Below are 24,764 nucleotides of genomic sequence, written 5' to 3'. Positions count from 1 at the left end.
CAGCTGTAACTTAAATGAGCGGAAGGAATTTCCCCTGATGCACATATACTTGGTGCTGTTACAAGATTCGGACTTACATAGATGGCCTTCTTACAAAGCTTTGAGTTTTAAACAAACTTTCAGAGAAGTTTTTTAATTACTCCTAGTTCATGTAATTCAACGAGTTTCTTCTGGAAGCCTTCCCTTCCCAGGGGTCACTTGCCACCATTATCTTCTGGACAACTTTAACATAAAGGCCATCCATCTCTTTGTAGAACAGATATCCCTATTAGTTAGCAAAATAACATTTTTTGACATTTCATCCTTTTAAAATTATTTCTATTGCATGTCACTGGAAGCAGACAGTGTTTTCCTATTTAATTTTTAAATGTTAGCAGAGGTGGGACACACAGGCCCCGAAGAGGCCAGGTTTTTGTCCTCTGGCTGAAGAAACATTGACATAACAGAATGCTGCTCTGATTTTTTTAAGGCCTTTTCCTATGCACAAGGTCAGAAGAAAGAACTGCTCACCTCTAAATGTTCCACTAGCCAACATAGGGGGAACACTTACAAGCTTTCATAACAATGTAGCATTTTATATCAATTGAGTTAGGTCCTCTCCAGAAGTACCAATCGGATAAGTTCTTCTGTCAAGGGGGCAGGGGGCAAACTGTGGCTCACAAACCACATTCGACTCTTTGACCATTACAGTGTGGCTTGTGGAGCTCCCTCCCCCCAATCTTGAACCTACCAGACTGGGGTTGGAGGAAGGCTCAGGACCTCTGCCTTGTGGGGAGTACCTGCCGGGGCTTGGGGCTTCATCAGGAGCAGGGCTGAAGTCCCAACCCCCAGCTTTAAACAGGTGTGTCCTGGCTCTTGAACCTTGTGAAGATTGTTGTATGTGGCTCGGAGAGCCAGTAAGTTTGGCCACCCCTGTTATGATACGACTACAGAAAATGTGGTTGTGTTAGGTCCAGTTCATTTTCTTCAATTGGCAAGTTTCCTTCAGACTCAAAAATCAACTGCAGGTTTCACTCAGTATCTTGTTTTGGCTTTAAACCTAAATTCTGAATCAGAATATGTCAGGGCCAAATTTTAGTGGCTGTAAAATGGTGTCGCTCCACTGATATCCATGAAGTTGCATCTGTTCTTACCAGCTGAGAAGCTTGCCTTCAGTTTGTTTTACTTTGCATTTTGCTTTTTTTTTTCTTTTATCATTGCATATTAACAAAATAAACCGGTAAACATGATAGAATTGATATGGAATATGTTTATACTGAAAGGTTTAAAACAATGAACTGTGTGCAGAATACCACATGTATTAATGGAAGGAACGGCATAAGTAAGAAAATCTAAAACAATCATCAAAACCTGACTAAAGGAAAAAAGATTAACTTTTTCAGGAAAAGCATTCCACTTTAATTTTTTTGTTTTTTGTTAAACATGCCAGATAATGGTCTTGAAAAACAGGATTTCTTTCATGTCAGTCCAGAGCACCACTTCTTTAAGATCTTTTAGGCCTGGTCTATACTTACTGGAAAGTGGAATTAAGATACGCAAGTCCAGCTATGCTAATTTCTGCACGGTCTGTAGAGCGGGAGGTCGACAGGAACAAATGCACGGTGAGAAGCAGGAGTACTGGGTCTGACAGGAGCACCCTCTGAGTTCAATTTAGTGGGTCTTTCTAGACCCGCTAGATCAAGCTCCAGAAGATCAATCATGGCAGTGCTGATCTTCCCTGTAGAGAAGACATGGGGTCAGAATTTCCCGTAAGAAGTTAACAATGACATAGGCCAGTGGTTCCCAATGTTTTCGAGCATACAAAACCCTTTTCAATCTATTAAAATTTCACAGACAGCCTCTGTAGCGGGAGAAAAGAAAAGAAAAGAAAAGAAAAGAAAAGAAAAGAAAAGAAAAGAAAAGAAAAGAAAAGAAAAGAAAAGAAAGGATCGGGCCCACCACAGTACCTTTGCAGACCACCTGCAGACCACAAGTTGGGAACCACTGACATAGGTCATATCTGTCCACTTTGTTTTTTGCAAATAGGACAAATAGTGTGGGACCCTTTGAATCGGTTGTCTTAACAGCAACTACGTGCATCACAGGAAGCATGTTATGAAAAGAATCTTTGCTGTACATTGAGCAAGTTTACTGTTCTTCCCAATCTCCTCCATCCACGTACAGTCTACAGATATATGCCCCTTCCTCAGTAGAGAGAGAGAGAGAGCAAGTAGATTATGCATAAGAAATTCTGTTAATTTACACAACTTAATGATTTAAGCCATTTAAGATTAGTATGTGCTTGTTTATGCCCCCATCATGTAATTAGATCCACGCAGGCAGTGCCTGCACTGTGTCACACTTGAAGTCTGCTCACAAAGATCTTATTAGAAGATCAAAGGTGTACGTGTCTGTGTCAGAGAAAGGAGATATAATCTAAAACTAAATAACATGTACAGTATAATCTACAAAGTATAATACAAATGAAATGAATAGAGGTTGGAACTCTGTAGTACTTGAATTCACCAATTAGGATTTTTATAAAAATATCTTCTTCTGATGTACTCCCTATAGATGAAAAAAATGTAAAATGGTAATAATCTTATAGTTAAAGAATAGATGTACAGGCAGTCCCCGGGTTACATGGATCCGACTTACATCAGATCCCTACTTACAAACGGGGTGAGGCAACCCCGCACTAGCTGCTTCCCCCCAGCAGACCAGGGAGACGCGAAGCTAGCGCCCCCTCCCCCAGCAGACCAGGGAGACGCGGAGCGGCTTTTCTCAGCAGACACCTCAGCTTGAGAATAAAGGACTGAGGGAAGTGAGGTGTGGGAGAATAAAACTGAGCTCTGGAGAAATGTTTGGCTAGAGTTTCCCCTACAATATGTACCAGTTCCGACTTACATACAAATTCAACTTAAGAACAAACCTACAGTCCCTATCTTGTACGTAACCCGGGGACTGCCTGTATTTTAATTGGTGCAATTTTTGTCTCAGTTTTCAGTAGATGAGTTTGATATTCAAAATTTCAGTTCTCTAGACATTAAAAGAGAATATAATTTAGTGTAGATACCTGAAATGTTTATTGGTAATTTCCATAAAGTATGTAAAAGAAAATACAAATCTTCCTATTTTCTGTGATATTTTTTAAAACTTTCAGTCTGCATACAAGTTATAAGGCAGTATCAACTTTCTGTCAATTTTTTCTGCAGCAGTTTTTAAATGATGGAATTTGTTTATAGAAAGCTTTAAATAAATCTTTTTTTTTCCCAGAAACTACACTGTCTCCTTAAAAGCCTCCCCACAGCTACTCGGGAACAAATCCACACAGAAACACCTTCTGACCCCCGACCAGGATTGTTCTATCTGCTTCCCAAGATCCATAAACATGGACACCCCAGACATCCCATCATCTCTGGTATTGGCACGCTCACTACTGGTCTATCCAGCTATGTAGACTCTCTTCTCAAACCCTTCGCAACCAACATGCCCAGCTATCTCCGAGACACTACTGACTTCCTAAGGAAACTACAAAACATCGATAACCTCCCCAATAACACCATCCTTGCCACCATGGATGTAGAAGCTCTATACACCAACATCCCACATGAAGATGGATTACAAGCAATTAGAAACACTATCCCAGATGACACCACTGCCAACCTGATAGCAGACCTATGTAACTTTGTTCTCACCCACAATTATTTCCAGTTTGAGAACAACTTATACCTCCAGATCAGCGGCATAGCCATGGGTACACGCATGGCCCCACAGTATGCAAACATCTTTATGGCTGACCTAGAACAACGTTTCCTCAACTCCCATCCCCTTTTACCTCTTCTCTACTTACGCTACATCGATGACATCTTTATGATCTGGACGCATGGCCAAGAAACACTGGAGATATTCCACAGAGATTTCAACAACCTACACCCCACCATCAACCTCAGCCTGGACCATTCTACATGAGAGGTCCACTTCCTGGACACCACAGTACAAACCAACAATGGAAAATTAGACACCACTCTCTACAGAAAACCCACTGACTCATACAGTTACCTACATGCTTCCAGCTCCCATCCAGAACACACCATACGATCCATCGTCTATAGCCAAGCCCTTTGATACAACCGCATCTGCTCTAATCCCACTGACAGAGACCAGAAGCTTCAGGATCTCTACCAAGCATTTATAAATCTCAACTACCCACCCGGAGAAATAAAAAAGCAAATTGAAAGAGCCAGACGAATACCTAGAAACCATCTACTTCAAGACAGACCCAAGAAAACCAACAATAGAACACCACTTGTCATCACCTACAACCCCCAACTTAAACCTGTCCAACACATTATCAATAAACTACAGCCTATACTGGAACAGGATACCATACTCCAAGAGGCTCTGGGAGACAGACCTATAGTCACCTATAGACAACCACCTAACCTCAAGATGATTCTTACCAACAACCACAGGACATACCACACTAATACCAACCCTGGTACCTTCCCTTGCAACAAACCCCGTTGCCAGCTTTGTCCACATATTCATTCTGCTGATACCATTATTGGATCTAACCAAGTGAGTTATAAGATCAAGAACACATATTCCTGCGCGTCCAGAAATATATTTTATGCTATCATGTGCCAAAAGTGTCCGTCTGCTATGTACATTGGGCAAACATCTCAGATACTTCGCCAAAGGATTAATGCCCACAAAACAGATATCAGACAGGATCACAAAGAAAAAACAATTTCTTGCCATAAAGGACACTGTCTCAATGACTTAACTACCTGCATTCTGCTACAAAGACCTTTTACATCTGCACTTGAACGGGAATCCTCTGAACTGTCATTCATGCTAAAATTCGACACTCTCCGGGGGGATTGAACAAAGACCCCAACTACCTTACCCATTACAAAGATAGCTTCCCCAATTATCACCTCTAATACCATTAGCTCACAGACATCTACCTTTCCCCACCTCTAATATCATTAACTCACAGACACTTACCTTCCTTCCCCCCCCCCTGCATCCCTCTTCTGTTCTGAAATGTGATTTGTCCTTTTCATATGTGTTCATTTTTTTAAATTATATCCTTTGGTATATATGGTTGTGACTATTTTCTTCCACTATTTGATCTGAGGAAGTGGGTCTGGCCCACGAAAGCTCATCATCTAATAAACCATCTTGTTAGTCTTTAAAGTGCTACATAGTCCTGCATTTTGCTTTTTTTTTTTTTCAGATAAGAGGACAGTAAAAGGTGCTGCAATTTCTCCTGTAGCTTGGTTTAACGCTTCATTATATATTGTAACTGTTTCTCTTTGCTGTTAAGAACCCTGAAAAGTCAAGTCATAAAATTCAATGGAATTAAGTTGGGCAAGTCAGGGAACAGCCATGTAAGAGAGAGACTACTATCTCTGTAAGGGTAAAACTCAATTCCTCCTTAACTAAGTAACTGTGATAGGCACATTCCATAACACTGATTGATTAGTTCAACGAGTAGCTAGTTTTGTGTGTTGTTTGGTTTTTTGCATTGGCAACTGGTGCATCTGAGGCAGGGGTAGGCAGGCCTCCAGCCCCACCAACAGCCCTGCTCTCTCCGCTGAGGACCCACTCACACCTTGGGGAGGGAAAGAGCACGTGTGCCCAAGCCTCCCGGCTCACGGAAGCAGCAGGAGGGAGATGGCCATGTCCCGAGCCTCCCTGCCCCCCGGAACCAAGCCTCCCCACTACAATGTGCACTGCTGAGGAGGTTCCTGCTACTCTGGTTTCCCAGCCACCCTGGAACCTGCTTGAGCTGCACTAAACATTCCAGGGCAACCCCAGTAGCAACTGGAGGCAGGGAGGAAAGGGGAGGGGAGGGGCAGGGCCAGCACAGCTCAACTTTGGGTAGGCACAGCCTTGTTTTGCCTTAAAGACCAGATTCCATGTTTTTTTGTTTGGTTAGAAAAATGATGCACCTTTTAATATGGGTGGAGGGTATAAGAGGCAAGGGGAGGCAATGCCTTCTGTGGGTTTTAGTGCTCAACCTCTCCCCTCCTCTTCTTATCTCTATTCTGACCATTCCTGAAGGCTCCCACAGCAGGGTGCTGTTGCTTGCAGACTGGTGACACTTCCCCTCCTCCCTCCAAAGTGCATCTGTTACCTTGAAAGTGAAAAGCCTTCCAGCTTGCCAGACCTATTAGCATAACATGGAACCTGTGAAAGAGCCATTAAGTGGTAATGAAATCACTTAACAGGCATGTGCCAACTTTGGAGTGTTTTTTTCAAAAACAGTCATGTATTACTATGCCTACAGGGCCTTAGTTTAAAATCTGCTTTTTCATTAGTTTGTTGCTGAGAATTAAAAAAAAATCACATCTCTAAAAAAAGCCTTCCATAGATATTTAGATGCACAATCTGAGTGTTCAGCTTTAGCCTTCAAATGCTTGGCTCTTCAGACATATAGGCTGTGTCTACACTGCACCCCTTTTCAGGAAAAGGGATGCAGATTAGACACATCGTTATTGCAAATGAAGCGGGAATTTAAATATCCCCCGCTTCATTTGTATAAACATGGCTGCCGCTTTTTTCCGGCTCGGGGCTTTGCCGGAAAAAAGCTCCAGTCTAGACGGGGATCTTTCAGAAAATAAAGCCTTTTCCGAAAGATCCCCTATTCCTCTTAAAATCAGGAATAAGGGATTTTTCGGAAAAGGCTTTATTTTCCGAAAGATCCCCGTCTAAACTGGCGCTTTTTTCCAGCAAAGCCCCGAGCCGGAAAAAAGCGGTAGCCATGTTTATACAAATGAAGCGGGGGATATTTAAATCCCCGCTTCATTTGCAATAACGATATGTCTAATCTGCATCCCTTTTCCGGAATGCCATAGTATTTTAAATAAATTCTTCAAAAGACCTCCCTTCTCTAAACCACACATTTTAATTTTAATTACTATAGTATAAAAACTGGTTTCCAAAATCTTTCTGTCCTTTCTATCCCTACTCTCCTTTCAGCCCTCTGTTGAAGAGAGATCTTAAAGGGACAACATTCCTTTTCTTCCAGATAGCTGGAAAAATTATACCCTTTTACTTCTATTTGATGAGCTAGTTTTAAGAAAACCCTCCACCAACATCAGCACCCTACTAAGATATGAAAATCCTTTGTTATGCCTAAAATCTTTGGAAACATGTTTTTAACATAAACATACGTGAAGTTTCATTAACAGGCAGCAAATGACATTTGGGAAAACACTCTTCTGAAATGCCAGCGTGGGGAGGAGCCTTGACATGTGTCTTACAAAGTGTTTAGTAGTACTATTTCATTTAAAGAACAACAAAAACAGTGACATTAGGCAAGTCATAAATCAGCAGTTCCCAAGTTATTAATAACTCACGTCCCATAATTTAAATTTGACAGCAATCATTGGCATTGCTTAATGTCCCATCAAATAATGTGCTAATTATTCAACATGGTGATTTGTTGAGACATACTGTGACGGGTGCTGTCACAGAAGCCCTCTTGGGGCTGCTTCCTAGTGGCTGATAAAGCCACTGACACACTTACCTCTTTGCTCTCTGGGACTTCTCACCACCCTGGGCTAAATCTCCTGGGCTCTCCCAGCGAAGGCACAGAGCTGAGTTCACCACCCCTTGAAGAGTAATACAAATGTAAGGGGACTGTTACCCCTTACTAAAACTCTGTGGGAGTTTATTGGTTTGCCAGCTCCCAGCTTCAGAAGGGGAAGGATTCATGAGACTGACGGACCCCAGAGACAATGGAAAGCAGTCAACACTCCAGCTCAGCCTGACTGACAGGTTGTACAGGCCAGTGAGGAAGGGGAGAGGCCAGGCCCCATCCTCCCTGTTTGCTCAGAGAGAGCCAGAACAATCACAGCTAACAGAGCTGAGACACAGCCCAAGGAGTGCAAGCTGTGTGCAGAAGAAGTCCTGCAAAAACAGAGAGCTGAAAGAGTAGTGCAAACTGTGTGAAGAAGTCCTGCAGTGACAGAACCAGACACAGACAGCCCAAGGAGTGCAAGCTGTGTGGAGAGACAGTCTTGCAACAGCAGAGCCAGGCATACACAGCTCAAGGAGTGCAGACCCTGTGTTGAGCAGCAGACTGGCAGTGATCAGAGAGCCAAAAGGAACAGAGAAGCAACACAAGGAGCTGGAACTGGCCAAGCAGCACAGCCTGCAGCTGGATGTGGTGAGCACCTGGGACCAGCAAAGTGTGGGGAAAGGCTCTGGACTGGGAGAGGGGTCTGGCCACTTCGAGCTTGAGACTGTGTGGTCACTACCATAGCTAGCGTGTCCAGCCTGTAGCCCCCCCTGCAGCATATCCAGGGCCTCTAAGAAAGAGACTGTGGACTGTCCTTACACTCTGCAGACTGCTGTTTTGATGTCCCTGTGCTACAGAGCAGGGCTGTGTGTTCTCATTTAACCATTCTCATTTTTTCTTATTCTTTTCTCTTTAACCAGTTGATGTTTAATAAATTGTATTTGCTTTGAACCTTATGAAGTGATCACTGGGCCAAGAAGGCCTGCAGTGTAAAGAGAGCACCTCGGAGTGGGGACACCCTAATTCCTGCCCCCAGTGACTACAAGGTCGGGGATTAAGCCCCAGGAAACCTGGGCCCAGCCTTGTTGGGGTTTCAAGGGCTCTGCTACTCAGGAGAGGGGAGGGGGAGCCCCCAGGATCAGGGAGGCCGTGGGGTAAAGGAAGTGGGAGCGGGGACTCAGATCCTTTCGCTGGTCCATTTCACCAGGGTGGTATAGAAGCCAGGAAAGTTCCCCACAATAGCGGGACCATTCCCCTGCTTACACAAACACTGAAAGTCTTCAGGTCTCTGAGGAGAATGCAGTTTCAGGCACAACATCCAAGAAACCAACCCCCAAATGGACTCAGAACCCTGAATAAATCCTGTTAAGCCCCTTTAACAATGAAAGGAGGATGTGCGCACAGATTGCTCCCCCAGATAAAAAATTATTTACACTGGGCTTGATAGTAAATAAAAGTAATTTTATTAAGTATAACCAGTAAGGATTTAAGTAGGATTTAAGTGGTTGCAAGTGAAAACAGGGAGAGGAAAGTAAGTTACAAATTTTAAAGTAAAACGTGTAGCTAATTCTAACACCCTAAAGCAGGCCCCCCCAGGCCTGGGGGCTGAATGCAGCCCCTGGCTTGCCTGGATCTGGTCATTGAGGCTCAAGGCCCCCCAACTTTGGGGAGCTTGTGCTGGTGCTCCAGCACCTCTGTTGCCCCACTGCTCGGCTAGACCAGACACAGACAGCCCAAGGAGTGCAAGCTGTGTGGAGAGACAGTCTTGCAACAGCAGAGCCAGGCATACACCGCTCAAGGAGTGCAGACCCTGTGTTGAGCAGCAGACTGGCAGTCATCAGAGAGCCAAAAGGAACAGAGAAGCAATACAAGGAGATCTAGTAGATTGGGTCCCTCTATACTCTGGTGTGCAAGGGGAGTGTGGGTGTGTCTTTCTCCCTCTCAGTTGGGGGTCATGTCAGTGAAGGGTTTTTTTTGTTGTTTTTGTTTTTCTTGCTTGTCACTTGTGTGCAGCCTTCGACTGATTTTTCTGTGGTTCCACACACCTGCCCAAAAGCTTATTACAAACTTACCCTAAACCATCCGATAACAAAATGTACCCAATGTGTGAACTTTCTCGCCTGCCCACTTGACTTATCTCGTGTTCTGACTTTTCTGTCTCATGCCAGGATATGCTTCAACGGTTCGGCATGAGAATGCCCCCCAGTAAAGGAAGAGGCCAGGATGCTGGCGGGAGCGAGGAGGATCGTTGTAAATATCGAAAGGACACACGCCTGCAGCGCTGGGTACGCACCTTAACGCGGGTACCAACCCTAGAACTACTCCAGCAGGGCAGTGCGTAGAGCCCCCTCCCCCCGGCACGGGCTGGGGGCGAGCTCTGAAAAGCGGCGCTGGTTTTTGACCCTTCCGGAGCCCAGCCCCCCCGTGTGGCCCGGCACCAGCCAGGAGACTGGACGGGCCGAAGTCGGCAGAAATCTCAGCCCCTCGCTGCCAGCGCCCCTCGCACGTGCCGGGCTGCACCTGCGGAGAGCTGACGTCACACAGCAGATCGCAGCCCGTCCCTCCGCCCCCGGCAGGCGCCGGGCTCCGCCCTCTGCCGCCAAGGGGCGGGCAACAAGAACCCAGGCCCCACCCCTGCGCTAGGCGTGGCGACGTGGCTGCCCTGCGCATGCGCGCGGAGTGTCCCGGGACGCGCAGTCACGGCGGGCCGGGGGCTCCATGGAGCTTAGGCTGGCGCAGTTCCGAGCCGCGCGCCGCGCCGCCCAGCCCACAGCGGCACCGCGCCAGGCCGCGTCTCCAGCGCCTGAACAGGGAGCGGAGCGCGAGGCGGGCCTGGACCCGCGGGGCCGCCCCGCCCAGGTGAGACCTCGGTGGCGGGTCAGCTCTTAGGCCCCGCCCCGCCGCTCGCGGTCCAGACTGCGGCCGTTGCTGGGCGCTCAGCGCCGCTGCCGGTAGCGCCTGCGCGGGCCCGGCTCGTGCCCCTGGGGCGGGTGACTGAGCCCCTGCCCCCGCCGGCGTGGCTCGCGCTCTGTGCCCGAGGGTGGGGCCAGCCCGGCGCAGCCCCCTTACCCGGTGTCTCTTGCCCCCCCAGAGCGGTGCTGGCGGGCCCGCCCCCTCGCAGGACCTGGCCGCCGCCCCGTGGGGCCCCCGCGCGCTCCTGACCCCCGTGGCCTTGCTGAAGCTGCTGCTGTGGCTGGTGCTGCTGGGACTCGCCGCCGAGCTGCAGTTCGGGCTGCCCTGCTTCGTCCTGTCGCTCTTCTACTGGCTGCGCGCCGGCATGCGCGGCCCCGGCGAGAGGCGGCCGCGGGAGACCAGCGCCTACTCTGTCTTCAACCCGGGCTGCCGGGCCATCCCGGGGACGCTCACGGCGGAGCAGCTGGAGCGGGAGCTGCACTACAGACCCGCGGCCGGGAGCTAGGGCGTGGTGTCGGGCCGGCCGGGGGCAGGCGGCCCTGAGCGCCTCCCGCTGCGAGAGGCAGTGCCGCCTCGCCTGCTGCGCCTCGAAGCACCTGCTCGCTGCGTCACCTGCTCGGTGCGACTCCAGGGCTGTCCTTGTGGCACTTCAGAAACAAACAGTTGTTCGTGGCCCAGCGTTTTTCTCTCGGGGAGACTGGAGCGAAGCGCAGGTGGTTCAAAACATAAATGTAGCAGCTCCTATTCTAGGCGAAATACCTGAAGTGAGCAGCCTGGCTTGAAGCTATGGCCGCTTCTTTAAACTGATGCCAATTCTAATTTCTGTGTAAAGCAGCCTACTCATTGGCTTCTGATATTGCCTGTACTTTACTTTGGGACTTTTAAGGCTTGTACCTCGGAGGGCAAGGCAAGCTGTACCTTCTTTATTTTCTTACCTGCAGGCCTACCAATGTTAAGATTCTCGGGTTTAATATTAAGCAGCCTAATTGATACTTAGCCTGTCTTTCCATGTACCCTGGAACCAAATTGCTGCTGAAATACCTTGTTTTTCTCTTCTCAGACATTTAAGTGGGTCATAGCTGAAAGTATTCAGCAATTTAAAGTGTCATATTTTCAAACAAATTTTGAATTAGTTTTTCATTATAGTCTGGGGGTAGAGTCTGATTCCACTGTCGGGTCCTCAGTTCTTTTCTCACCAAGGGGAAGTGGGAGCTTGCTGGCTCTTGTTGCCTTCTTCCATGTGACAGGGAAGTGCAGGGAACCTAATTCAGTTAGTTCTATGATATGTGGTATGCTGAGATCAAGAGGAAGCTGCAGGCATGGCTTAAGGAGGCAAACCAAATGTTGGTCATCAGGTTTCAACATAATAAATTCCACCATAAAAAAAACTGTGTGGTGTTTTTAATGGAAAAATTCCAAATTGCAGGTCTGCAGAGTGCCCAGGATTCTAATTGCTGTGAATAGGAGATTTTACGTATCTGAGCCATTGTCCAGTTTTCTGATCCTTTAGGAAGACACACCACTTTTACATTCAGTTCGGCTATGTCTAGACTGGCAAGTTTTTCTGCAAAAGCAGCTGCTGCTTTGGTGGAAAAACTTGCCAGCTATCTACACTGGCTGCTTGAATTTCTGCAAGAACACTGACTTCCTACTGTCTGAAATCAGTGCTTCTTGCGGAAATACTATGCTCCATAGCTCCTGTTCGGGCAAAAGTCCTTTTGCGCAAAAGGGCCAGTGTAGACAGCTCAGATTTGTTTTGCGCAAAAAAGCCCCGATCGCAAAAATGGCGATCAGGGCTTTTTTGCGGAAAAGCGTGTCTAGATTGGCACGGACGCTTTTCCGCAAAAAGTGCTTTTGCGGAAAAGCATCCGTGCCAATCTAGACACTCTTTCCGCAAATGCTTTTAACGGAAATCATGCCAGTCTAGACGTAGCCTTCATGTTTTCAGGGTTCTCTTGTCAAACTACAACCATTTTTTAAATTAAAGTTGAAATTTGGGAGTACAGTTTTTGCAGCAAGGTGCAAATATAGCTGCTGGGAAATCTTAAACAGTGCACTGCTTGTTGATAATTAACAGACATTTATTTAGCTCTAGCTAGGCTTTTAATAGGATGATTCATTACTGTTTTTCCTTTCTCTTATCATTGTAATTGCACTTTGGCAGGCTGCTATTGCTGCCATTTAAAAAGGAAATGATGATGGTAAATGAGGCACAGAACTAGTGATGGTGTGGAGGGGGAAAGTCAGCTGATTTAGTATCCTTAACATTTTGCTATAAAACTCTTAATTATGCAGATAAAGGAATTCACACTTCAACAGAGGAGGTATTGAGCCCAGCATTACACACTTCGTGTGAACTCCCACCTAATGTAAAAGCATCTAAGAGGCTATGTCTACACTGCACGCTTCTTGCGCAAAAACAGTTTTGCACAAGAGTTCTTGCGCAAGAGTGTCCACACTGCCATGTGCTTTTGTGGAAGAGTGTCTATGGCAGTGTGGACACTCTCTTGCGCAAGAAACCCCTGTTGCCTGTCTACACTGCCTTTTTGTGGAAGAGTTCTTGAGCAAGAGGGCTTATTCCTCGTGGGGAGAGGAATAACTCTTGCGCAAGAAGCCCTGTTTTCCGACACTTTACTGTAAATTTACTTGCATAAGAATGCGTGTGCAGTGTAGCTGCTCTGCAAGTTTTTCTTGTGCAAAAATCCTGCAGTGTAGATATATCCAGAATGTTAGGAAGTGGGTACTTGACTAATCAAGTTCTTGATAAGGGGTCCTGCTGTGGCTCTGCAGTTTAAATGTAGTAGGAGCCAGGTGTGCAGGCAGCCCAGCTCCTACATTTAAATTGCAGAGCGGCAGTGGGAGTAGGTCCCAGATCTGGTGCTCATGCTGGGTCCCAAACCTACCCTGCTGTGGCTCTGTTTTTTAATGCTCTTACTACAGTGGTCCCCATTTGTGTGCGCCCGCCAAGTGCTCCGGGCTGGCCCTGCCCCCGATGTGTGGCACATGCAGGCTGCCGGAGCTGGCCCCGGGAGTGCAGTGAATTGGCCGCCCTGGTGCGTGGCTATGGGGGGCACCGGCACTGGGAGCATGGCAAATTGGCATCCTCACCCCTGGGCATGCAGCTTTGAGTGTGTGGCTATGGGAGGTGCTGGCCCTGGGCGTGCAGCTCTGCAGGACACTGGCCCCAGGCTTGCTGCAAATGGCCCCGCCCGTGGCCACGCGGTGCATAGGGTTGCTGGCCTCAGGCACGTGGCTCATGGGGGTGTGGCGTATGTGCGGCCCCAGCCCCGGGTGTGTGTGTGTGTCCGCCCTCTGGTGCGTGGCAGGCGAATGGCCACGCCCCCTGGCAGCTTCAAATGGCTGGGGACCACTGTCTTACTACATTTAAAGGGGACCTCTGATACGAGCCAGGACTCAGTAGCATTGGCTTGTTCTGGGTCCCTGACCACTGTGTCTTTGCAGCTTTTAAGTTGGCTCCCCCTAACCCCGGCTGCTTCTCCCCCCTGCTGCCTCTTATATAGAGGCAGCAAGGGTGGTAGGCGAGTAGTTGATTCATCTGCCAAAGTTTAATTAAACTATAGGCTGTAAACGTAATTTGGTTAAGTGCAGATAAGAGCAGACCATTACAGAAAGAGGTAGATGCTAGTGATGTAAGAGTAGTTGATTAGTCAACAAGCCTAGGGTTATCAGGCAATGTGATTTATTATAAAATAATTACCCTTTAAAAATCCAATTTAAGTCACTTCCAGTTTCAAAATAAAATTTAAGCATCTGATGAAAAATAACCATTTGAACAGCGATATCTTTATAGTTAGTGAAATGTTCACAGCTGTAGGTGGGTGAAATCTAAGAGGGAAAAAATGCAATTCTTTTTTGTCCTGGTTACTAAATGTTTCTCTCCTATTCATTTTGGTGTTTGGCTAGACAGAGCCAGTTTTTATCATCGGGCATTCAACTTGAATTGTTAGAGGCTTTTGCCTCTGGATGATGCTAGCGATACAAAGGGGTAACTGGTTAGCCAGGTGATGCTTAATGGTAACTAGTGACACAGCCGAAGAAGCCCCCACCCCCACATTAGGCAGGGGCTGCTCCAGCCTGGCCAGGCCCACAGTTAACTTGTTAACTTTTTAAATGACAATTTACATCCCCACAGATGCATACTTTACTCTCCCTTGAGCTGACAGGTTTCTCTAAGTTAGTAGGCTCCACCCTTTTTAACCACAAGATCACTTTTTCAATTTAAGTGCATGTAAGATCTACCTCAAACCCAAATACTTTTGCCCCACTTCCTTCCTCACTCACTTTCACCAGGTTGGGGTAGAGGGTTGGGATGCATGCTCTGGTCTTGAGCCAAAGGGTTTTGTGTGTGGAAGGGGCTTCAGGCTTAGCCCAGGGTGAGGGATCAGGGTCCAGGAGGCGTTTCAGAGTGCAAGCTCTTAGGAGTTTGGGTGTAGGGTGACTCACATTTGGGTGTAGAAGGAGGTTCAGGAACCAGGCTGTGGCTGGGCACCATTTAATGAAGACTGCTTCCGGGTGATGGAGCAGTGGGAGTTAAGGCAGGCTTACTTCTGCCCTGACCCTGCATCTCTCCTGAAAGCAGTTGGCATGTACAGCAATGGCCACATGGTACCATGTGCTGACCCTCATCTAAACACAGTGAGGCCACAACTACTGGCCACAGTTCCTGTTATTGATCAATGGGAGCTTCAGGAGTGGTGTCCGCAGGCAAACACAGTACAGGCAGTCCCCGAGTTACGCGGATCCGACTTATGTCGGATCTGCACTTACTAATGGGGCTTTTCTCGCCCCGGAACTCGCGAGCGGCGGGACCACCCAGAGGCGCAGTGGTCCCGCCACCGCGTCCTCCGGGGTGAGAGAAGCTGCTCGGGGTGTCCCTGGTCTGCTGGGGGATACCCCGAGCAGACCAGGGACACCCGGAGCAAAGCCTTGGAGGCGGCAGGGTCCCGCACCTCTGCTGCTTTGCTCCGGATGTCCCTGGTCTGCTGGGGGGGGGGGGGGCGCAGCCAGTGCGCCCCCCCAGTAGACCAGGCTTTTGTTGTGGACGCCTGGGGTAGAGCATCTGGGGTGCTGCCGGGTTGGTCCTGGGGGGACCTACCAGGCAGCGCCCCAGCTGTTCTGTCCCAGGCTCCAGATTCAGCTGCTGTTGAAATTGATCAGTGGCTGATTCCAGGAAGCTGGGGGCAGAGCAACTCTGCCTTGGGCTTCCTGTAGTCAGCCCCTGGTCAGTTTCAGCAGCAGCGGCTGAATCTGGAGACAGTTCTGAGTTACGTACAAATTCAACTTAAGAACAAACCTATAGTCCCTATCTTGTACATAACCCAGGGGCTGCCTGTATGTGGAGACTGCCTAGTTTGCCTCTCTCTGGGGCTTCAGGGACATGCCAGCCACTTCCATGAGCAGCAGTTACCATAGAGATAATCATTCTGGCCACAGCAGGTTAGACATTTTAGAACTCATTACTCAAAGAATTAAATGTGAGCATAAGAGAGAAATGAAAATTATGAAATGCACAGGCCAGTCAAAATCCAAAACAGAGGCAGCAAAGAGAACAGGAGCTGATGCTGGTGGAAGTGTGTATGTATGGGAGAGGGGGTGGAGGAGAAGGACGGGGATAAAGGAGGCTGCTGCAAATTTAACATTTTTGTTGTTAACAAGCATGTTATCTCTGGAGACCCAAATCTACAGTTAGAGAACTGCATAACTAAGTGTTCAGTCTAGAACAGCGGTGGGCAGAAGAGCCTTTGTTGGCTGGATCTGGCCCATGAAGGCCCTGCCGCTCCAGCGTGCAGTTTCCTCTGCCCTGTGAGAAGCATCCATGGGAGAGGACTTTACATGCTCCCCTACCCCCAGGCCTTGACTGGGGGTGGGGGAGCATGTGAAGTGTCCTCCCAGCCAGGGGCATGGGCAGAAATTTTTGAAGTTGCCTCTGGCAAAAAATTGCCCACCCCTGGTCTAGGAGCTACATTAAAGATGCTGCTAGAAAGATTAGGTAGGTTAATCTATATAGAAAACCAAATGGCGTTCCAGAGGCTAAGGACCCAATCTTATGAACTAGTGGAACTCAGTTAAAAAACTTTCCTTAAACATTACGGCTACATCTAGACTGGCATGATTTTCCGGAAATGCTTAACAGGAAAGTTTTCCGTTAAAAGCATTTTCGGAACAAAGCATCTAGATTGGCACGGACGCTTTTCCGCAAAAGTGCTTTTTGCGGAAAAGCGTCCATGCCAATCTAGACGCACTTTTCCGGAAAAAAGCCCCGATCGCCATTTTCGCAATCAGGGCTTTTTTGCGGAAAACAAATCTCAACTGTCTACACTGGCCCTTTTGCGCAAAACTTTTTTTGCATAGTATTTCCGAAGAAGCACTGATTTCTTACAGTAGGAAGTCAGTGCTTTTGTGGAAATTCAAGTGGCCAGTGTAGACAGCTGGCAAGTTTTTCTGGAAAAGCGGCTGATTTTCCAGAAAAACTGGCCAGTCTAGACACAGCCTACATGAATTAGAATTTATAATCCCTGTTTCGTGGTGAAGAGGTCTTTGAGCTATGATGTATTTTAACTAAAACGATCTACATATTTTTTGATTAAACTGCTTTGAGGGAAAAACTAATTGTCCTTAAGCAGCAGGGTAGATGAATATCAAACTCTCAGTAAAGACTTAAATATCCACAATGTAAAAAGTCTCTTGTTTAATTTGTCAGTTTTCAAATATTTCAAGTACTGTGTGAAAAATAGCCAGAAGGAGGAAACAAACACCAACAATAAACACGTGTCCAAGGAATTCTTATGAGGAAAAGCAAAAACACTACACATCTATTAATCTTCTATAGCTGTCTTTATTTTTACATGCAAAGAAATCACATTCAAATACAAATTAACATTTAAGAAAGTGTGTATTCTTTGTAGCAGCAAGACTAGGCAAAGATTTCACTCATTAAAAAACCTTAGTTATAGCAATTATGCACATTTAAAGTCTGACTTCGAACACTCTGAAACAAGTTATAGTCACAGTCAATGAGAGTGTTACTGCAAGGCACAAAAACATTCACGTGGCTCATAAAGGTTAAAAAGAGTCTAAAGCACAGGCAGCAGCCATATAATAGTGTAGCAAAAGGATTTATTGACTATGTTGATCAAATGTGTAAAAACTGCCTTTTAGGGCCTTTCTGGCAAAATGTTTTCCAAAGGTAGGATGTAATTTAGCCTAAATATTTTGACAGGGTGAGTCACTGAAAATCAGATTACCACAAGGATTTTTTTTTATTGTAACTTTTTGCCAGTGACTTCTCACAAAATTAACTTCTGAGCTAAAAGTCATTACAGTTGACTTTTTTTTTTACCCTGAAAGGTGATCTACACAAGGGCTAAGTCTAGATTGCATCCCTTTTTCGAAAAAGGGATGCAAATTAGACGTATCGCAATTGCTAATGAAGCGGGGATTTAAATCTCCCCTGCTTCATTAGCATAAAAATGGCTGCCGCTTTTTTTCAGCTCGAAACTTTGCTGGAAAAAAGCGCCAGTCTAGATGCGGATCTTTTGGAAAATAAAGCCTTTTCCAAAAGATCCCTTATCCCTCTTAAAATAAGAGATAAGGGATCTTCCAGAAAAGGCTTTATTTTCCGAAAGATCCACGTCTGGACTGGCGCTTTTTTCCGGCAAAGGTCCGAGCCGAAAAAGCGCCAGCCATTTTTATGCTAATGAAGCGGGGGAGATTTAAATCCCCGCTTCATTAGCAATTGCGATATGTCTAATTTGCATCCCTTTTACGAAAAAGGAATGCAATCTAGATGTAGCGAAGAGGTTTGAGAGCTTTTAAAAATAACTATTTATATGGCAAATAGGATGCCTGAAATTCTCCTGCCCCTCAAATTACTTCCACGGGCAAAAAAACGAGACAGAATCAGGCATGCTTGCTGGTATTCCTGGAGGTTTTTTTTAAGCATTCCCTTTAACAGCAACAGGAAGAGAAGTTGATGTAGAACTTGGAGTGGACTCTCCATCAATAGCTAAAGCTCATTTTTCACCTGTCATCGTTTTGTGCTAACCACAAATATCTTCATGCCAGTAATTAGTCATCTGTCTGGACCCTTTCCAGTTTTGCTATGCAGCTTTTGAAAAGGCTGACCAGAAATAAACATGCTATTTGAGGCAAGGTATACTACTGAATTAAGCATGGCATTATAAAAAAAACAAGTTACTAAAATTTTCTATTCTGTTCTGTAAGCAGCCTGACTTTAAATGGTTCTTCTACAATATGCTCACGTCTTCCTTGAGCTGTCCACAATAATAGCCAATTATTGAGATGTAACAGTTAAATTAGAACCCATCTATGATAATATTGACACTCTTCCTTTTACTGTGCTTTATCTTGCACTTGTCACTTGTGAATTTTTCCTATGGTGATGCTGCCCATTCACTTAGTTTACACAGCTTTGATTTTCATTTCAATCCATTCCTGCTTATCAAAGTACTTAATAAGCATGTTCTTTGCTAAATTAGAGCCTTTGTTAGGTCTCCGACATTCCTTTTGAGTTGGGTGGTAGAAAGAAGGCCTGGTGGGCCTTTCATATAAAGAGAGATTGAGAAGATGGAGCTCCTCAGTTAACTTTCAGTTACATACAAGGCAGCCCCCTTGTGCTGCTGCCTCAAAATCAGGCAGAAAGCAGGTGAGAGCTGGAGCTTGCGGGAAGGCAGCTTTTAAGCAGGCTTCCTACAAGCACTGGTTCCTAAGGAGCTTCCTCCCACCCTGCATGTAAACAAACGTATTTTTTAAAAAATCGGGCTACACCTGCAGTGAGAAGAACCCAAGCTAACATCAGACCCCACTAGCCTGCCCCCCAAGGCAGAGATACTTGCAGCAGGGTTGGAGCACTAGCGTCAGGTCACCCTGCTGGAGAGGAAGCATTGCTGGAGGCCATCAGTTTCCCACCTCTGGTTTACCGATCATTAACCTGGTATGGCGGGGGGGGGAAGGGGTAAAATTCAGCTGACCGGCTGGATCTGGTCTGTGGCCCAGCAGGAGCCTCAGGCAAGCTCCCTGCCTGTTTTGTGCCCACACGCTGCTCAGAGGGGCTGGCTGTGGGACTTGTGACTCTAACCCCCTCTCAGACACCACACTTCCTCCTGCAGCTCCAGTTCCCTACCCTGAGCTTCCTTCTGCACCCAGCCGCCACTCACACTCTGCACCACCTCCATTAATATTATGAAAAAGTACAGTCCTTGACCATTTACCAATTCTTGGAATGGCCTCCCATCAACAATTATTGCCCACCCCTGACTTGGTATATCAAAGGCTCAGGTTCAAGTCTCATCTGCTTGAAATAAAGCATTTAAACGGGGTTCCTCTCAGCAAGCACTCTAGTCCAGTGAACTAGGCGATAATCTGATAGTGGGGGTGGGGAAAGCGGGGAGACAGGTCCTTTGGTTTCTTTGGAGTGGGAATGTGGGATGGGCAGGAGGAGGCTAGACTCTGGGGCTGTGTCTACATTGGCATGTTTTTATGCAAAAGCGCCTACTTTTGTGCAAAAACATGCTGCCTGTCTACACTGGCGTGGAGTTCTTGCGCAAGAACATTGACGTTCTCATGTGTGAAATCAGTGCTTGCGCAAGAACTATGATGCTCCCGCTCAGGAATAAGCCCTCTTGTGCAACTGTTCTTGCGCAAGAGGCCAGTGTAGACAGGCAACATGAATTTCTTGCGCAAGAAAGCGCGGTGGCTAAAATGGCCATTGGAGCTTTCTTGCGCAAGAGAGCTTTTACACTGGAACGGATGCTTTTGCGCAAAAGCACGTGCCAGTGTAGATGCACTCTTGCACAAATACTTGAACGCAAAAACTTGTGTTAAAAATATTTGTGCAAAATCTTGCCATTGTAGACGTAGCCTCGGTCTTCTACCGCCTTAGGTGGATGTTCTTTATCAGCAGGACAGAGTCAGTCTCACAAGCTGTCCTCAATGACCCTCTAACTTATCCACAGTAGAATAGTTAAATCAGACACACCCAATCTCCCCCTCCTTGGCCATAGCTTCCTGTTCCACAGCTAAATTGTTGGCCACCTTAGAAACTACTGCAGACATGCATTTCCATTGGCCTAAGAAGGACAGTGTGGGGAGCTGAGATTCCAGTCTCTCACCTCTGTGCCAGTTGCCCAATATGCTTCCAGGCTACCAATGAGCTGGTATAAACCTAGGTTTGATTCTTTCCCCACCTGATGTGAAGCAGAAATTTGTGTAAGTCTCCCACTTGGATAGCTTAAATCACTGAACTTGTTGAAGCTGTTCCCCCTTTAAAATATATAATTAATTGAACCAGAGAGAGAATAACTTTGTAGCCCAATGGTTAAGGTACTCCCCTGGAAGGCAGGAGACTCAGCTCCACAGTTAGGCAGAGGGGACAGTGGCTTTGAACCTGAGTCTCCAATATTCTAAGAGCAATAACCATTGAGATAAAGGTTATGGGAGCTGGTTGTACTATTATTACTTTTTCCCTTTGTGAATCTGATTCCAAGATTGAGAAGGCCCTACTGTCTTCAGGACATTCATACTAGGGATGTTACATTGTGGATAATCAGCCAATCAAGCAGACAATGGAATTTCCATCAATTAGTCAATGGCGGGGGATGCTTGCTACCCCCACTGCGGCTCTGCAGTTTAAATGTAGTATAAGCTAGGCGCCACTGCGCCTCTGCCTCCCTGTTCCCCCCACCATGGAGACAGTGGTGCAATGAACCAGCTTTTAAGCCGACTCCCCCAAGCACCGGCTTCTACTCCTCCCCCTTGCTGCCTCTGAGATAGGCTCTACTGGCAAGAAACATGAGAAGAGAGGCAGGCCTCTAAGATAATCAGGAGTCAAAGTTTTGGTCTTAAACCAAAGTTTATTCCCAACCAAAGAGACAGAGAATTACTAAAGAAAGTGTAATGTAGGGAAAGAAGTAGTACTTTTGCCTGAAGGACTATTTGAATCTCATAAACAGTAGGCCTGATCCTTTGGTCCTGATACATCTGGGCTGTGTCTACACTGGCACCCTTTTCCGTAAAAGGGATGCTAATGAGACACTTCGGAATTGCAAATTTCGCAGGGGATTTAAATATCCCCCGCGGCATTTGCATGAACATGGCTGCCGCTTTTTTCCGGCTCGGGGTTTTGCCGGAGAAAAGCGCCAGTCTAGACGGGATCTTGCGGAAATTAAGCCCTTTTCCGGAAGATCCCTTATTCCCTTGAAAGTAGGAATAAGGGATCTTCTGGAAAAGGGCTTATTTTCCACAAGATCCCGTCTAGACTGGCGCTTTTCTCCGGCAAAACCCCGAGCCGGAAAAAAGCGGCAGCCATGTTCATGCAAATACCGCGGGGGATATTTAAAGCCCCCGCGGAATTTGCAATTCCGAAGTGTCTCATTAGCATCCCTTTTCCGGAAAAGGGTGCCAGTGTAGACACAGCCATAAAGTTATCAGATTTCACTAGGCAATTTGCCTGAATGAGGATAACAGGAGTAAGTTCTTTCACTAAGGGCAGGTCTACGCTACAGACTTTCATCAACTCAGTTGTAGTGCTTCCGCTGAAGACTGAAAACCAGTGGTCCCCAACCATTTGAAGCTGCCAGGCGCCAGGGGGCGTGGCCGTTCACCTGCCAGGCGCCAGAGGGCAGGGACACTCGCGAACCCGGCGCGGGGCCACGCATATGCCACACCCCCATGAGCCACGTGCCTGGGGCCAGCAACCCTATGCGCCGTGTGGCCTTGGGCAGGGCCACCTATTTGCAGCAAGCCTGGAGCCAGCGTCCTGCCGGGCTGCTTGCCCAGGGCCAGCACCCCTCCATAGCCGTGCGCCTAAAGCTGGCACCCCCCCATAGCCGCGCACCCGGGGGCCGGGGCGGCCAATTCGCCGCGCTCCTGGGGCCGGCACCCCCCATAGCCGCGCACCCGGGGGCCAAAGTGGCCAATTCGCCGTGCTCCTGGGGCCGGCACCCCCCATAGCCGTGCGCCCGGGGCGGCCAATTCGCTGTGTTCCCAGGGCCGGCACTTCCCATGTGCCGCGCACACAAGGTGCGGGTGGCCAATTCACTGTGCTCCTGGGTCCGGCACCCTCCCATAACCGCGCGCCCGGGGGCTGGGGTGGCCAATTCACCGTGCTCCTGGGGCTGGCACCCCCATAGCCGTGCGCCCGGGACGGCCAATTCGCTGTGCTCCCGGGGCTGGAACTTCCCATGTGCTGTGCACCCGGGGCGCGAGTGGCCAATTTGCTGCGCTCGTGGGTCCGGCGCCCGGGGCAGCCAATTCCCTGTGCTCCCGGGGCCGACACTTCCCATGTGCCGCGCACCCGGGGCGCGGGCGGCCAATTAGCTGCGCTCCCGGGGCTGGCACTCCCCATAGCCACACGCCCGGGGGCCGGGGCAGCCAATTTGCTGTGTGCCTGGGGCGGGCGCTCCCCATGTGCCACGCACCCGGGGCATAGGCGGCCAATTCGCCGCGCTCCTGGGTCAGGCACCCCCCATAGCAGCGCACCCGGGGCCCGGGTGGCCAATTTGTCGTGCTCCCGGGGCTGGTGCTCCCCATGCACCCGGGGCCGACTCCGCGCATGCGCCACACTTCTGGAGCATGGCCAGCCCCAAGCACTTGGCGGGCGCACAGAAATGCCCCCGCGGGTGCCATGGCGCCCGTAGACACCATATTGGGGACCAATGCTGTAAACCAAAGGGAGATAGCTCTCCCATCAACTTAACTATGCCATCTCCACTAGAGGCAGTAGTTATATGAGCAGGAGAAGCTGTGTTGCTGACATAGCACTATCTACATGGTGGGAGGGTGAGGGGGGTTAAGACTGTTAAAACTACATTGCTCAGGGGTGTGGATTAGTCAACCCCTTGAGCAAAGTAGTTACACTGAAGTTAGTGTGTAGTTTAGATCTGGCCCAAGTAACTGGAATGAGGGGTTTTAAGCTTCTCTTACTGTTCTCATGTAAGCTCTGCCCTTCACAACACTAAGCACCCTCAACTTCTGTAGACTTCAAAAGCTGAAGGCAGTTAGCACCTTGATTGGGCCTCTGGATTGGATTCACTTGTTTTTAGAAAGCCTTGAGTGTACATGAATATTTCTGTTCATCTTGCAACATTATAAGTGGTGACATTCTAAAAGCTCATTAAGAGCATAAATTTAAATAGCTCCAGCACTGAAGAGAAAGTCCAGCAGGGAGTTGTCCTCAGAGCTGAAAATTTAGTTACTAAAAATACTAAGAAGCTGACCATGAAAGCTCATGATTCTATATATTTGTTGGTCTCTAAGGTGCCACAGGACTACTCATTGTTTCCATTTAGTTTGTAGCATCATGAATAAAGAACCTTGAAGCTACATCATGCCAAAAGGAAATAAGGCAAGAGACAAGGCAACTAAGGGTATGTCTACACTAGCCTCCTGGTTCAATCTAGGGAGGCTAATGAGGGCGACCGAAATTGCAAATGAAGCGCAGGATTTAAATACCAGGAGGACTAACAGTTAATTCGATGTAGGGCTTTAATTCGGAATCCCATTTCATTGCCACGTGTAGACGCGGGCAGTTACTTTGGACTAGTCAATTTCTAAAATGGTGACCGGCCGGGAACATGCTAATGAAGCATGGGATATTTAAATCCTGCACTTCATTTGCAATTTCGGTTGCCCTCATTAGCCTCCCTAGATCGAACTAGGGGGCTAGTGGAGATGTACCCTAAGAGAATACAACAGAGAACTCCAAGAATTCTGTTTCTAAGTGAAGAAAATTTGGCAAAATGTGTAATGGCTACAGTTTAACTTTTACATGTTTGTATACCTATGAAACAGAGCATACTGTTCACAAAACAATATCCATCGTCAATATTCTGAGGTGTGACTCATTTCTTCCATCCATATTACTCTTTGTACAGCCACCCAACAGTGCAGAGGGCTATGTAAAAGCTCAAGGTTCAGGTATTATACTATCACAGTCAATGTTAACACAAAGTACACACACCTCATTAACAGGAAGATAGACCCCTTGTACATACAGAACATACTTCTTCAAATGAAGAGTTAAAAAAAATTAAGAGCATGCACATTACTGTTTCCAGCTGTAGGCTTTATGGGTGTCCCGTATTTGCCTGTTCACATTAAACAGTTAAGCACAACTCCACCCTTGATTTGGGATGCTCTTGCCATTGAACTGTTGTGGTCCAGTAACTGCACCACAAAGAAATATGCTCAAACTCCACTAATATTCACTATGTTTAGAAAGATATCAGCCTCACCTTTCCCAGTACAAGTACAAATGTGGTTTATTGTCAATAGTCATGTTCTGTATTCTTTTAAT

At 47.3% G+C, this 24,764-nt stretch overlaps 1 protein-coding gene across 1 annotated transcript; it reads left to right on the top strand.

The window, feature by feature from the left end:
- Positions 1–10,159: 10,159 nt before the first annotated feature.
- On the top strand, positions 10,160–11,046 carry SAYSD1 (SAYSVFN motif domain containing 1). The gene is made up of 2 exons (XM_075925081.1): positions 10,160–10,375; positions 10,608–11,046. Exons 1-2 carry the CDS (start codon positions 10,235–10,237, stop codon positions 10,932–10,934), a joined length of 468 nt encoding a protein of 155 aa, XP_075781196.1. The 5' UTR covers positions 10,160–10,234; the 3' UTR covers positions 10,935–11,046.
- Positions 11,047–24,764: the final 13,718 nt, after the last annotated feature.

Source organism: Pelodiscus sinensis, chromosome 3 (assembly GCF_049634645.1).
Source record: "Pelodiscus sinensis isolate JC-2024 chromosome 3, ASM4963464v1, whole genome shotgun sequence".
NCBI lineage: Eukaryota > Metazoa > Chordata > Testudines > Trionychidae > Pelodiscus > Pelodiscus sinensis.
This window is presented reverse-complemented; position numbering and strand designations above follow the sequence as displayed.